Source organism: Cavia porcellus, unplaced genomic scaffold (genome assembly GCF_034190915.1).
Source record: "Cavia porcellus strain 051 isolate PalLab524CR breed Dunkin Hartley unplaced genomic scaffold, mCavPor4.1 scaffold_7, whole genome shotgun sequence".
Taxonomy (NCBI): domain Eukaryota; kingdom Metazoa; phylum Chordata; class Mammalia; order Rodentia; family Caviidae; genus Cavia; species Cavia porcellus.
The window spans coordinates 31353412-31367264 of record NW_026947490.1 but is presented as its reverse complement, the minus strand read 5'-3'; the positions used below and the strand labels follow the sequence as shown (position 1 = coordinate 31367264).

At 36.4% G+C, this 13853-nt stretch overlaps 1 protein-coding gene across 1 annotated transcript; it reads left to right on the top strand.

The window, feature by feature from the left end:
- Window positions 1–7556: 7556 nt before the first annotated feature.
- Window positions 7557–8498, top strand: Cavporv1r630 (vomeronasal 1 receptor cavPorV1R630). The gene is given in 1 exon segment (NM_001167414.1): window positions 7557–8498. A coding segment is annotated over 1 exon segment (942 nt).
- The last annotated feature ends 5355 nt before the right edge of the window (window positions 8499–13853 follow it).

Sequence of the window (13853 nt, the reverse complement as noted above, 5' to 3'; positions counted from 1 at the left end):
ATCAAATGGGTTTCATCCCAGGGATGCAGGGATGTTTCCACATATGCAGATCAATAAATGTAATACACCATATCACCAGAGTGAAAGATGAAAATTATGCATCATCTCAATAGACATAGAAAAATCTTTTGCTAAAGTCTAACACTCATTCATGATGTAACTTTATAGAAAATCAGAATAGATAATCTTCACCTCAATCTCACAAAAGCCATGTATGACAAACCAAGAGCCAACATCATATTTAATGGGAAAAAAGTTAAAGTTTTCACTCTAAAATCAGAAACAAAACAAAAACGTCCATTATCACCATTCTTATTCAATATAGTTCTGAAAATATTAGCCAGAGAAATCAGGTAAGAGAGAAAAATAAAAGGAATAAGGATAGGAAAGGAAGAAGTTAAATTAGCATTATATACAGATGACATGGTACTCTACATAGAAAACCCCAAGAACTGCACCAAAATTCAGTAGCATATCTGAATGAAAAGTCAACAGTCAAAACTCAATACACACAAAAAAAAATCAATCAGACAGAAATTAGGGAAACAACACCTTCAAAATAGCTTCCATAAAAAGAAATACGTAACAAAGGAGGTAAAATACCTACATGTTGAGAATTACCATTCTCTGAAAAAGGACATTGAAGGAGATCCCTGAAAATGGAAAGATACTCCTTACTCATGGATAGAAAGAACCAATATTATGAAAATCATCATATTTCCAAAACTGTTAAACATATAATGCAACTCCAATCAAATGACATCAGCATATCTCACAGATCTAGAGAAAACATTCCTAAAATTCATCTGGAAATAGAAGAGACCTGGAATAGCAAAGGTAATCCTGGGCAACAAAAGCAAGGCAGGAAGCATCACACTCCCTGACTTGAAATTATACTATAAAGCTACCATAATAAAGTCAGCATGGTACTGGCAATAAAAGAGGCCTGAGAATCAATGGAATAGAACAGAAGATGCAGACACAAAAACCAGCAGAAGAAAAGAGGGAAGGGAAAAGAAATAGATAAATAGATAGATAGATAAATAGATAGATAAATTTATGTTTCCATATATATATATATATGTGTGTGTGTGTGTGTGTGTGTGTGTGTGTGTGAATAACAGCTAAGATAACTGTACTACTAATTCTATTAGTTAATGAAAAAGAATCATTAGTGTTCCTACTCAACCACATTTTCTTTGACAAGTGAGCCAAACATATTCACTGAAAGAAAGATAGCCTTTTTAATAAAGGGTCCTGGAAAAACTGGCTTTCCACATGCCCAATACTTAAAATAAACTCACGACCATCATCATGCACTAAAGTAAAAATGAATCAAGGATGCACATATTAAAACAGAAACACTAAATTTATTGGAAGAAAAAGAAGGCAGAAAATCTCAAAAACATAGGGATAGGCAGAGCGTGCATGAAGAAAAACTGCACTGCAAGGGAAGTAATTCAACAAATCAGCAACTGGGATCTCATTAAAAAGTTTCTACACATCAAAAAGAATCACCAGCAGACTGAAAAGAATTCCACAGGTGGTAAAAAAATTATGCCAACAGCATTTCAGGCAAGACTTATATCTAGGATGTATAAGGAATTGAAAAAATCAACCCCCAATTCAAAGATCTCAATCCAAAAATAGGCATCTGATATGAATATGCAATTCTCTGATGAAGAAACACAAATAGCAAACAAATACATAAAAATACGCGCAACGTCGTTGATCATTCAAGACATATGAATTAAAACAATGCTGACATTCCATTTCAATCTAGAAACAATGGCCAATATTAAGAAATCAACAACAAATGCTAGAGGATGTATGGTGATAAGTAACCATTCTCCATGGTTAGTGGGAGTGTAGACCAGTCCAAAGACTGTGGAAATCAGTGTGGAAATTTCTCAAAAAGCTATGATTTGAAATTTAATTTGACCTAGCTATTCCCTTTCTGGATATTTTCCCAGAAGAATTAACAACATTATTCCACAGAAATATATGTACATACCTATTTACAGCAGCCCAATTTGTAATAACAAAATCTTGGAAACAACCTAAGTGTACATCAACGGAGGAATGGATAAAATATATATTTTTATACAATCGAGTACTACACAACTGTAAAGAATGATCAACTCAAGGCTTTTGTAGGTTAATGGTTGCAACTTGAGACCATCCTCATAAGTGAAGTGAATTAGATACACATGTGTAAATACCAAATTGTCTTCCTAGTGTAATAAACTGAAAAAAATGTATAAGATCTAAAATCTAAAATAGATATTGTGAAAGGGTAACAAACTGCTCAAAGAGAAAGAACAACTGGGAGGGAAGAAAGGACAAAAGGAAGGCAAAAGAAAAAATATAAATTTATATATATGAGTGTGTGTGTGTGTGTGTGTGTGTGTGTGTACAAGATAGCTAATATAATTGTACTACTAATTCTATTAGTTCATGGAAAAGAACCTTCAGTTTTGTACTGTGTGATCAATTTTGCATGCCTATACCTGGTAATCTGAACATCTTTCTTTAGATGATCACAAAAATACAGTGTAACAACTATCATTAAATTCCTATCATCCTGTTTTGAAATCCTGTATCATTATCATTTTGGTTGTTTTGTTGTTGTTATGGTTGTTGTTGTTGTCATCTTTTGTTTCTTTGTTTTTGTCTTTTCTGGGTGTTAGTCTCTTTAAAAAAAAGAATGAAATTAATTGGAATTAGTGAAAAATCAGAAAATATGACAAATGAAATTTAAAAAACATTTTAAACAGAAATAATAAAAACACAGGTAAAGGAGGTATAGGGAGCATCAAAATGCATCTGCAATACCTTCCATTAACAGTAATTGCCTCAAATGTGTTGACTTGTATGAGTTCTCTCTTCTCTTCTACTTGCATAAGCATCATTCTGCTTATGCTAGGATCACACTGTTTTAAGTATTACATGCAGTATCTTTTACAGTGAAAAGAATGGTATCTACAGGTTCATTTATTTTGCTCCAAATTTGTTATTTCCAGTCTCCTCTATTTCCATATATATTTCAAGATTGTTTTTCTCTCATACTTCACAGACCTTGAAGCTGATACTTGGCACCTGACATTATCCGCCAGAGGAATAAAGATCTCTTTACAAATGCTCCCATGATATGTGGGGTTCTGGCTTCTTCTTTGAAGGCATTGGCCAACCAATGAATCATTATCAGTTTAATGTACTTCTTCAGTCTGGAAGATACAAACTTAATGAGCAATTTACGGGTACTGGTAGTATAATTACTACAGAATAACATTAGTGGACCTTCCTTTCCACGAGTGCCATCACAATTTGAGCTTCTAAAGCATCAACTATCTGCTCTTCCTAGTGCGTCTGGCTGTTTTGATAAGGATAGACTATTGCCAATAACTTCTATAGTCCGAGATCTTTCACCATCATCCTCTCCTGCCTGGCCATATTATTGTGTTACAGAAATTTTCCCCCAGACATGCCTCTACGGTCACACCACCCTGAATAAAGCTGATTTCACCTGATTTTGAAAGGTAAGCAATATCGAGTCTGCTTAGTACTTCAATGGAAGAGTAGCTTGGGATAGATTAACTGCTCCTCAATCCATCATGAAGATTTCTGTGTACCTCAGCCAATCCATAAGTCACCCAGTCCTACTCTAAGCCACAGTCTCGCCTGAATTGAGTTTCTCCAGTTTGAAGCCACATTCCTTTTTATGTCCCACCAAATGGAGCTCACAGTAGATATACTCATGCTAAAAATTATATCCAGTCTAGATATCTTCTTGCACATGGCCATTAGCATGTACAGACTGTGAGCACCTCAAAAATCAACCTTCCTCTCTGGCCTCAACATATCTTCAGTTTAGTTTTCCCAGTATTTTTTTTACCTACTGTATTGTCTTCATGTTGAATATATGAGATGTCATTGAAAAATGTGATGAGTTTTAAAATTGAAATATATTTATAGTTGTAAAGACACATTGCCTTTAATGTGTCTTAAAAAACTCCTCACTATTACTGTTTCATTTTTTGGCCATATGTTTGTTAGTGTACATTATTTATTATCAACAATGATCTTTATTTTTCAAACAAAGTTTAGAAATTTCCACCTATTGCTTGTTAACTCGTAGAAACCATGTACAAAATGATTTTACTTCATTTGGAAGTTTGTTAGATTTCCCTGACTGAATTTCAGTATTGCCATTCAACTGCATCACAAAGTTAAAATCAATTGATGTACTTGTGTAGCTTAGTCCACTGATGTTAACATTTGTACAATTATGTTCTTATTTTCACTCGTGTCTCTTAAAATCCTTCCCAGATATTTTTTGTCTCTTTCCATTGCTCTTCTAAAAACATAAATGTCAGGACAATGCAGTGAGATAAAGCATAGATGTAACTATATCTGGACAAAAAAAATTAAGGAAAGCAGAAAATAGGATGAAATCAATTCACTACCAGTCTTTCTCATGTAGGACTCAGCATTTCCTGCCCCATATCATGAAGGAACTGTCTCCTTGCACTTCTCAGATAAAGTAACAACCTCTCCAAAAGTTTAATATTATCTTAGGAGATTATAACAAGAAACTGGTACTTGTTGACAAACATCACCTGGGAAAATGTACCTCTCAGAATTGATCTCAACTCCCCAAGCAGACAGAGTCATTGACACTACAGATGAAGTGATAATTACAGGCCTGAGGGGAGGTGAAGTCAGAGAATCATACACCCATATATTGGGTACTAGCAGCCTTCCTGCAGCAATAATCTTGGACATGGAGAGAGGAGAGTGTCACACTGTGATCTCCAACATGGCAAAGTGAGACAGCCTGGTGAGTGTTTCCTATTGCAATCAGGAAGGCAGAGTTAATGAGGGGAAACTTATATGAAGAGTGTGGCTAAGAGCCCCGGAGTAAGGGCTTCTTAAGTCTGTCTGAATGCCAAAGCTACACAGGGAGTCAACACTTTCCTGACTAATGGTCTCAGAGAGTAAAAAGAAATGAGGTTTGTAGAACTTTTGCTAATCCCTGATAGTGCCTAAATTAATGTGATCTTCACAGGCAGTAATTTTATAGTGTGGTCTATGTGACAGTGCAGCCTGATATTTAACATGCCTACTGAAGTTGCTCTTATTAATATAAATTTTCAATTACAATCAGAATTAAAAAGACAACATAAAATATAGAAGAAGGACAGGGTCAGTAAGGCTGTTATATTTACCTGAACATTAATGAATGAGCAAGTTTGTACATATTTTCAATACAAACCAATGTGCACGCACAGAGGCAAATGCAAAGTGTGTGTGTGATGGATATGTGATCTAATTGTGATACTTGCATACAATCTGTGCCTACATAATGTTATTACACTGCATAACTTTGAGATATATAATTTTGCTCATTAAGCACTGGAATACGTCCTCACAAATTAAAATAGATAACAAAAAATATGTATACCATTACTTAAAATAAAAATTTAAAATTGCTTTTCAGACTATGAAATCATAAATACACTTTCAGGATTACAACACTGAGCCTATGATTTATCCACATCTACAAAAATATGATGAATTCAAAAGACAAATTATATCCTCCACATGAAATGAATCTAGCACTTGGACAAATAGAAAAGTTTTTCTCTAACTATGAGTATAATATGGAATTCATGGAAACATATTTCTTCTAAATAATCATATTTCTTCTAAAAATGTTCAGTTTTTTGGGTGTCTTGTGGAGTTTTTTCTCTTAAATATAGGGTAGCACCATATAAGAATAACTTAGTATAATAATTATTGCTTTCCATAACTTACTGACAACAATATATAACCTAATTTTCACATACTTGAAAACCTTCTCATGAATTGTAGCAAGCCATCCTGGAATTGCCATTTCATGGAAGATGTGCATATAGAGGGAATCTCAATATTGTCCCTAAAAATTAGTTTTGTGTTAAAGTATACATTGCACTAGGAGAGCCCCAAAACAAACCCAAATCCACTCCTTTAACATTTACATAAGTAAGTTTTTATATCTTGCATTGCCATTTTGCATCTGTGTATTCTGGTTCACAGATATTGTTTCATACTTCATAGTTTCAGTTTCTCAGTGATCCAGTAGCAATAAAGTAAATAATGTGAAATGAAAAACAAGTTTGTCACTATCCTACACTCTTATAAAATGTATTGGAGCTACATATCAAAGGTTAGGGTATGACATGGTCATTGAACAATTGCTGTAACAGGAATTCTTGAGCTTGGTTCAGAACACGAAGGCAAGTAAGTCAGTCAGCAGCTCTCCTGGCATTGCCTGTTTCCTTATTGCCCACAGCTTTTCAGGAATCTGCTTCCTGCCACAGTAGTGTTCCCTCAGTGCACCTGTGTTTTTTTAAGTTTCCAAATGTTCACTCAAAAAGGATGCTGACCAGTATAATAAATAAATGAAAATGTAACATCAAATATTATGAAAGAAGATAGCAGAAGATAGCAGGAACATACAAAAAATGAGAGTAATGCTGGATTCCTTTTAGAACCCAAGGATACAGCTTTTAAGAAAGCATGGAAGTTCTCCATGTCATCACTCAGCCATGAGCAAGGCCATCCCTAGCTCTAATCAAGATGTGCATTTAAACAAATGCTTAACCTGTCTGTGCCTAAGATTTCCTTATATTTGTGGTTCCTCATCTTATTTAGGGCTGCATCATAGATGGTGAGAAAGGAATTAGGCATCATGACTGTCCCCTTCCCAGGAATTTGTACATTAATGGAGCTCCATAAATGTGTAAATCTAGTGTTAGAGCCCTCTCAAAAGGAAACATTTAGCACATAGTTCTTGATGGGAACCATTGGCAAGTGGGGACTGTTGGTCCATGTGATATCAAGTCCTGACCTAGATCCTCAATCTCCCAAATGAATGTACAATGAAGACTTAAATAAATGAGAAAAGTGGTATGATCTTAGGGCTCCAGGAGGATCAGATCGTTTAGCCTAGACTCTGAGGACTGAGACAAAGACCTTCTCTAGATCGCCCATATTTATTAGGTTCAAAGCAAAGAATAGGGAAACTGAGGAAAGTGCAGAAAATGAGCAGGACTTTAGGAGTCACTTCAAAGACTTCTACAAGTAGAAAATTATTTCAATTTAGGAGAATCATATTATTTCCATGATGGCATTTATCTATCATAGAAGTGAAATTGCAGGAGTGAGATTCCTGCAGCTGCAGTCTCTACTTAATTAGTGCTAGAGCCAAGTGTCCTCAGATGTAGGCTCATGTTGTCTTTTGAGGTGTCTCTGCCTCACAGGACACTATAGACCTCATCGAGGACCAGTGATTCATAGATATTCACTTACTATGACTTATCTCCAGTCACCAAGCAAGGGGCCTAGGCTGAGGACAGACTCATAGGTAAATATAGAAAGCCAGTTAGTTAATTTTTTAAAATCCTGCTCAGTGTTGCTTCATAATGATCTGCAATGATGTAACCTGTTACATGGAGTCCACGCCTCATCTTGCCTTGCAGGGTTCTCAGCTCAGACAACAGGGAATGGGCAAGATGGCAGCCAGTGAAGTGGTTGCAGGAGTGATCTTCTTATCACAGATTTTGATTGGAGTTCTGGGCAATTCCACTCTTCTCTATCATTATCTCTTCCTTTACTTCACTGGGTGCAGATTAAAGTGCACAGATATTATTCTTAAGCACTTGATTGTTGCCAACCTCCTAACTCTCCTGTGTAGAGGAGTGCCCCACACCATGGAAGCATTTGGTTGGCAAGTTTCCCTTGGTAATGTGGGCTGCAAGCTACTCTTCTATTTTCACAGAGTGGGTAGGGGAGGGACCATTGGCATCATCTGTTTCCTGAGTGTTTTCCAGGCCATCACCATCAGCCCAAGGAACTCCAAATGGGCAGAGCTTAAACTGAAGGCTTCCAAGTATTTTGGCTTAACCTTGTGCCTCATCTGGGTCCTGTACAGCCTTGTAAATGTTATTTTTCTTATGTACATGACTGGAATTTGGAACAAGGAAAATCACACAGGCCTAAAATATTATGGGTACTGTTCTAGTGTTCGTCACGACAAAACTTCAGAGTCATTACATGCAGCCCTGCTGTCCCTCCCTGATGCTTTATGTGTGGGGCTCATGATTGGCACCAGCAGCTCCATGGTTTCTGTCCTGTACAGGCACAGGCAGAAGATGAGACATATCCACAAGACTAACGTGAGCCCCAGATCTTCTCCTGAGTCCAGAGCAACAAAACACGTCCTTCTTTTGGTCCTCACCTATGTCTGTTTTTACACTCTCTCCTGCATCTTTCAAGTTTGTTTGTCTCTTATTTATAATCCCACCTCTTTCCTGGTGAACATATCTTCAATAGTTGCTGGGTTTTTCCCAGCTGTCAGCCCTCTTCTGCTCTTGAGATGTGAATCCAGAGTATCCAAGTTCTGCTTTGCCTGTGTAAGGAATGGAAAAGCCCCTATTCATATGACAAATTCGTAAATTTTTAAGGTCTGCATTGCTGGAGTTTGGCTCCATCATCCAACAGGATTATTCACATATATGCATTCATACTCCATGAGGATACAGTTTTACACAACTGTACTTATATTCAGTTTTAAACTGAATATAAACTTTTGTTTATCATTTTTCAAGGGATAACTCCAGAAAATTTTCTAAACCAACCATATATTTCATAGTTAAACATAATACTAGTTACAAAATGGTAAGCTTGTTTAACATATAGTAAATGTTTTCTATATTTATGTATTCTGGGTGATTAATTTGATAAAATGCAAGACATTATTTTTCATTTATCTACTTTTATGCTTGTATCTTAGCTATGTCTGGTATAAGATTCAGTAATTGTAGTCAAACATCATTTCACTTTACAACTAAAATTAGCCTTACACGTTTCGTACAACAATGGACATATTTGGTCAGTAATCATCAACCTATGTTTTCAGTATAACCTTCATTGCATTTTCTTTGCTGATTTCACCTATGTTAATTAATTTTCATAAATCTACATTTCATTGCAGGGAGATTAAATGCTTGGCCTTATTCATGGGTGTTGGCAAGTGTTCTACCACTGAAATACACTCCTAACTGCTTTATTTCTTCTTGTTAAAAACTAGTCAGTACATGCTATTCATGTTTTCTTAACTGTTCACAATGATGACATTGGGTACTCATGTATACTCATGTATTTCCCACTTTAAAATATATTTTACAGGTAATAAAACAAAATAATAAAATGTAACAAATTACTGGTATTGTTCAGACAATTGAATTCAGATGTCTTATGCTCTGGGTGAATGATTTGGGGATGAAAGTGCATGATGGATGTGTCATTACTGCCTCCTAAATGATGTGCTTTGAAAATTTCTTGTAGTTTTTTTTTCTTCCTCCTCTTTTTTATCATTCTTTTTACCTTTGAATAAAATGGATTTGAAAAATGTGGAACAAAACTAAACAGTAGAACAGTATTAGATTTCAAAATCAAAACCAAAGAAAATCCCCATAATTGCTATATTGCATATTGTTATTCTCTAAAAAGATGATCAGACTACCAGCTTTAGGCCTGCAATGTCAATCAAAGAATTCTAACATTAAGTATTTCTTTTGCTTCACTTGTTATCATCTCAGACTGTGTTCCTCTTAATCAGCCAGTTGATTATAGGGGTGGTGGCAGGGAGCTTTTTGTCTCCTAGCCCACAAACCAGGTGGCTCATGAGAAGGTGTAGCTCAGCTTCTTGCTTCTCCTCCTGGTGTACATGGTTGCCCCTATACCACTACCTCACAGGAAGGTATAATGTGGCTTCTTGGCTTTCTTCCAAGCCCACAAATGCTACTGGCTCATAGCAGGCTGCAGTTTGGTTTCTTCATTCTCCTCCTGGCCCTCAAGGGCTGCCTCTGGCTCCTGGGAGGGCAGATCTCGGCTTCATGGTTCTTTATCTGGTCCATGACTGTCACTGGCTCATAGGAGGGCACCATATATTTCCCTTTTAACTGATGACTAGTAACTTACTCTACTGTATCATTAAAAGATTTTGCATATAATCCATGCATGTTTTGCTCAATGTCAGTTTTCCAAAAGGCTTCTGTAAATTGCAACTAAAGAGATGGTATGATTTTCCCCAAAATATCACTGGAATTTTCCCAATTTATGACTAATCAAAATCATATAGTCTTCTGAGATAATGTCTTTCATTTTCATTTAAAGGATCAAACGATAGTCTGAAGATTTTATCCACAATCCAGTCATAGCCAATTTGTTAGGTACTAGTGGTGATTTGAGGCTGTCTTGAAAAGCTAGGAATAAATTTCAATTTATTTTACATATTTCATATGGTTACTTTTGCCTCTCAATATCCACTGACTAACCCAGATTAATGTCACTTTCCCTCTGATTTGGCTTTCACGACAAGTCTCCTGCTCATTGTATCTGTTCTTTGCTTTTTCATCTTATCAGAGACAGTAAATCATGCAGTCAAAACCATTCCTATGTTAAAATTCTACAGTGGATGAGGATAAGGGAAGATTATGAAGTTGAAAGTATGATAATTCTTTCAGTCCCTAGCCTGGAGCTACACTGTCAGAACCTGTCTACCAAGAGCACTGTGGAACTCTGGAGCACATTAAAGGTCTGAAACTTCCAAAACCAAACTGGACTGGTAAAGTAATGTCAGTTTCTAGCATTTGCAACTCACAGCACTGTAGCATCTGCCCATCCCCATCTTGATGGCACAGGGCCACCTGTATATGCTCTGGAGTAGCCTGCCTACATCTTCTAAGATCGTGTGGGCTCAAGACCTATCTGGTTCAATTTTTATGACACTGTGTTCTGGCTGCACCTTGTAGACTTGGCAGTGTTGCCCCAGAGCCTGAGAAACACAACAATTAACCTTCTCAAACTATTGCAAGCTACTCTTCTTTTCTGGGATTTAAAAGGCCAGTGTCTCTCTTTTCCATTTTTACTATTTCTTTCTCCTTGTTTTACCACTGATGTCAGGAAGCCATTTAAGATCTCTAATACTTAAAAGTACTTGGGCATTTAGTGAAATTGAGAACATAGTTATGTATGAACAACTCAAGAAAAAACACAATAAGGGCATTAAAGACCTTAAATTATACCTCACTTTGATAATCATGGGTTAGAAAACATTTGGGGAGGGATGAGATAAGGTGATTTCCAGGATTCCCTTTTTCTTATTCTATTCATAAATCCAGTTTCCAATTGAATAAAAAAATTGAAAAAAAGGAAGGAGGAAATAAAACAACCAAAAGTTGTATAAAGAAACAAGAAATTGATCTACTCAAAAGCCAAAAAAAAAATTTCACTGTGGTAAGCAAAAATTACCATTCAAAGAGAGCCCCCAAAGAATCCAACAAGGGCAGTCAGAGTCCACATGGGTACACTGATAGAGTAACTGAAATAGACCTTGAGCAAAATAGCAATAAGGTGACACTGAGAAAATGAGAAGCAAGAGGAAGAAATGAAGCTGTAAATAAGCTCAGGTCCTGTCCAAATATAATCTGAAGATTGTTGCTTACAGCATCATGGTATCAAGTGTTCTCTCCTCCAGTGCACTGCCCAGAATCTGTGATAATGATAGCAAACAGATATTGGGAGCACAAAGGCAATGCTAATCCTTAGTCTAGAGATCTATACACCCATAGAATGCAAAATTTTTAGTGCTTGAAGCCAGGAGGGCAACCACAAGTGAACACTCACCCAGGTGCCATTGTCCACAACGCAGGCAGAGACACTTCATTGGTTTCTACTGTCACTAGATATTTTTCAATCACAACTCCTGTGGATATCAGCAAATATCACCTACACCTAGTAAAATATTGAAATACTCATGATTTTGAAACCTTAGAAAAATCTCATTATTCAATACACTGAAAGAAGAGTGTGCAATACTCTATCAGAAAATACCATTAATAAAATTGGACCCATTAATAATTTTATTTTAAAAAATGAGTTATTTGTTAGAAAATAAAATGATCTGTAAAAGATGTGATAGTTCAAAGTGGGAGTTGTGACACATACTTGTAATCCCAATACTTGAAAAGCTGAGGCAGGAGGAGTGCTGGGAGTTTGAGGCAATCCTGGCTACAACTGAAATGTTAGCTAGCCTTAAATGCATAGTTATACTCTGTCTACAAAAAGCCCAGAAAAGGTCATAGTTGAGAGAACTTCATTCATAATTGGGGAAATTAACCAAATGTCAATTTACACTAACTTTTAATAATATCCTAAAACAACATCCCCTCATAATTTAAATTTTAAATAAAATTTAGATATTCATTGTTTTGTGGTACAATCATAATGAAACACATGAAATTTTCCATGTGCCCCTCAATATTTAAAACTGTTATGTAATTCATTTAATCCTCACAATAACTCAAACCTTAGGATTATTGCTGTCCCTACACACAACTAAGTGAATTCCACATTTATCCTGTGGAACTCAATACTCAATGAGACTGTTTAAATAATTTTTTCTAGACTCTGTAATCATTCACAGAGTATGGAGCTGAAATGCATAAGTGCTGAGGACCAACTAGGTACATGTCAGAGCAAGCAGTGAATGATATTAACAAACCGGCTTAAAAATCATAGGTTGAATGGAGTGTCCTAGACCTAAGTGAGTTATGGCAAGGTCCTTAGCTGGCATGGGAATGAAATTAATCCCCAGGCCAAATCCAGGGAGAAATATAGCAGACAGTCTGTGAAGTCGTGGCTCCTAAAAGCAAGAGAACTACGACAGCTGAGGACTTTGACTCATCAAAATTCCATCAGCTCAGTGGTGTCACTTAACAGACAATTAGGTTGATAACTGACCATGAACTGTTCCTGTGTACTTTTCCAAAAATGCTTTATTCTTTGAATCTCTGAGCCTTGCCTGCATCAGCAGTTCACCCCCATCACTACCTGCATCCCACCATCACACCCCCTAGTCAAGCTGTGCACCTAACAAAGAGCAGGGGCATGGTGCCTGAAGGTCCTACTTCTCCTTGGGCTTTGATTGATATTAATCCAAGGGGCACCATCTGGGTGTACCTCATTACTAAAACACATGTATCCTCTGTTTTATTCTGTCCTTGTACCCCTGAACAGCACATCGGTGGTCCTAGGCCAGTGCTCTGATATAGAAGTATTTGAGTGAATTCACCAAAAAGCCCACATGCGAGAGAAATTTTCTACACATAGATAAGGTTATGAGATAATGAAATTTAAAACAGTTCCACTTAATAAAAATTTTAGATTCCCAAGAAACATCTGTCCAAGATGTGCAGATTCTGTAGTTTTCTGACAATAGATAGACCTCAGTTGTCTGGCTGGTTGGTTGGTTGGTTGGTTCTTCTTACTGGTGATGCAGTACCAGGCCTTCACATGAGAAATATCCCATAAACTCTTTCATTTTTATTTTGGTACAGGATTTTGTTAAGGGTTTCCTTGCTAAGGATGGGCTCAAACTTGAGGTCCTTCTGCCACATCATACCCCAGATCCGGGAATATGCAGCTTTGCCACTAGATGTGTTATGATAACAAGATGTGGATTGCAGAGCTTTGCCATTATTCCTGGGTTAGAGGTGCACTTTCACAGTGGTATCCAAATTTTTCTTCTTTCTCAGGAACTTATGAACTTCACAGCTTCTATTTACATTATATTGTAATGTTATTATCTTATGTTAACCCAGTTTCACATATAATTATTTCTAATGTTCAAATAACTCTATAAGACTCACAAGACCCATTTTAAACACAACTCAATTCATGAAATTCCAATAGACAATGTCTGTTTATTTATCTCTGGTTTTATAGATGGTTATACAATTTAAAAA